A 1,177-nucleotide genomic window follows, 5' to 3' on the forward strand; every position below is an offset into this window, starting at 1 on the left:
TTACGAGGTAAAATATACTCTTTTAGAAAAGACATGTTGCGCCCTAACTTGGATTGCTCAGAAGTTGAAGCACTATCTTTCGTCCTACACAACCTACCTCATATCTCGAATGGATCCTTTAAAGTATATTTTTCAAAAACCTATGCCCACAGGCAGATTGGCGAAGTGGCAGATTTTACTTACAAAATTCGACATTGTGTATGTTACGCGTACCGCTATGAAAGCACAAGCATTGACCGATCATTTGGCAGAGAACCCAGTTGACAATGATTATGAGCCTTTGCAAACTTACTTTCCTCATGAAGAGATAAATTCAATTGAGGAAGAAGTTTAAGATGATATGTATGCATGGAAATTATATTTTGATGGGGCAGTCAATGTCAAAGGAGTAGGAATTGGGGCGGTTCTTATCTCACCGACCGGGCATCATCATCTCGCCACAGCACGACTCCATTTCTTTTGTACTAATAACACAGCAGAATATGAAGCTTGCATCATGGGGTTAAATATGGCAATAAATCTGGATGTGCACAAGCTAGTGGTGTTGGGAGATTCCGAATTACTCATTCAACAAATTCAAGGTGAATGGAAAATGAGAGATATCAAGCTCATTCCATACAAACAGTTCATAGAAGACCTTAGCAAAAGGTTCAAGTCTATCGAGTTTAGATATATTCCCAGATCCCATAATGAGCTGGCTGATGCCCTGGCTACCCTAGCTTTCATGCTCCCGTACCCAGGAAATACGCATCTCGACCCATTAGAGATACAGATACGAGATCAACATGGTTATTGCAATATAATTAATGCAGAACCAGATAATGAACCTTGGTACTATGATATCAAACGCTTCCTAAAGTCAAAAGAATATCCAATACACGCCAATGTAGATAAAAAAAGAACCATAAGGAGACTTGCTAATGGTTTCTTCTTAAATGGGGAGATTCTGTACAAACAAACCCCAGACTTGAACTTGTTGAGATGTGTTAATATTCAGGAAGGTGAAAGAATCATAAATGAGGTATATTCGGGGGTATGTGGTTCGCATATGAATGGCTATGTTTTAGCGAAGAAGATTATGCGGGCAGGATATTATTGGTTAACTATAGAGCGAGATTGCTTTCGCTTTGTTCACAAGTGTCATCAGTGTCAAATTCATGGTGATTTGATTCACTCG

The 1,177-nt window shown here is 39.3% G+C and overlaps 1 protein-coding gene across 1 annotated transcript; it reads left to right on the forward strand.

Annotated features, from left to right (window-relative positions):
- Window positions 1-496: 496 nt before the first annotated feature.
- LOC124894780 lies at window positions 497-1,072 on the forward strand (the record flags this gene model as incomplete). The annotated part of the gene is made up of 1 exon (XM_047405323.1): window positions 497-1,072. A coding segment is annotated over exon 1 (576 nt), but the record flags the coding sequence as incomplete, so codon positions are not given.
- Window positions 1,073-1,177: the final 105 nt, after the last annotated feature.

The sequence above is a fragment of the Capsicum annuum genome, unplaced genomic scaffold (assembly GCF_002878395.1).
Source record: "Capsicum annuum cultivar UCD-10X-F1 unplaced genomic scaffold, UCD10Xv1.1 ctg7740, whole genome shotgun sequence".
NCBI lineage: Eukaryota > Viridiplantae > Streptophyta > Magnoliopsida > Solanales > Solanaceae > Capsicum > Capsicum annuum.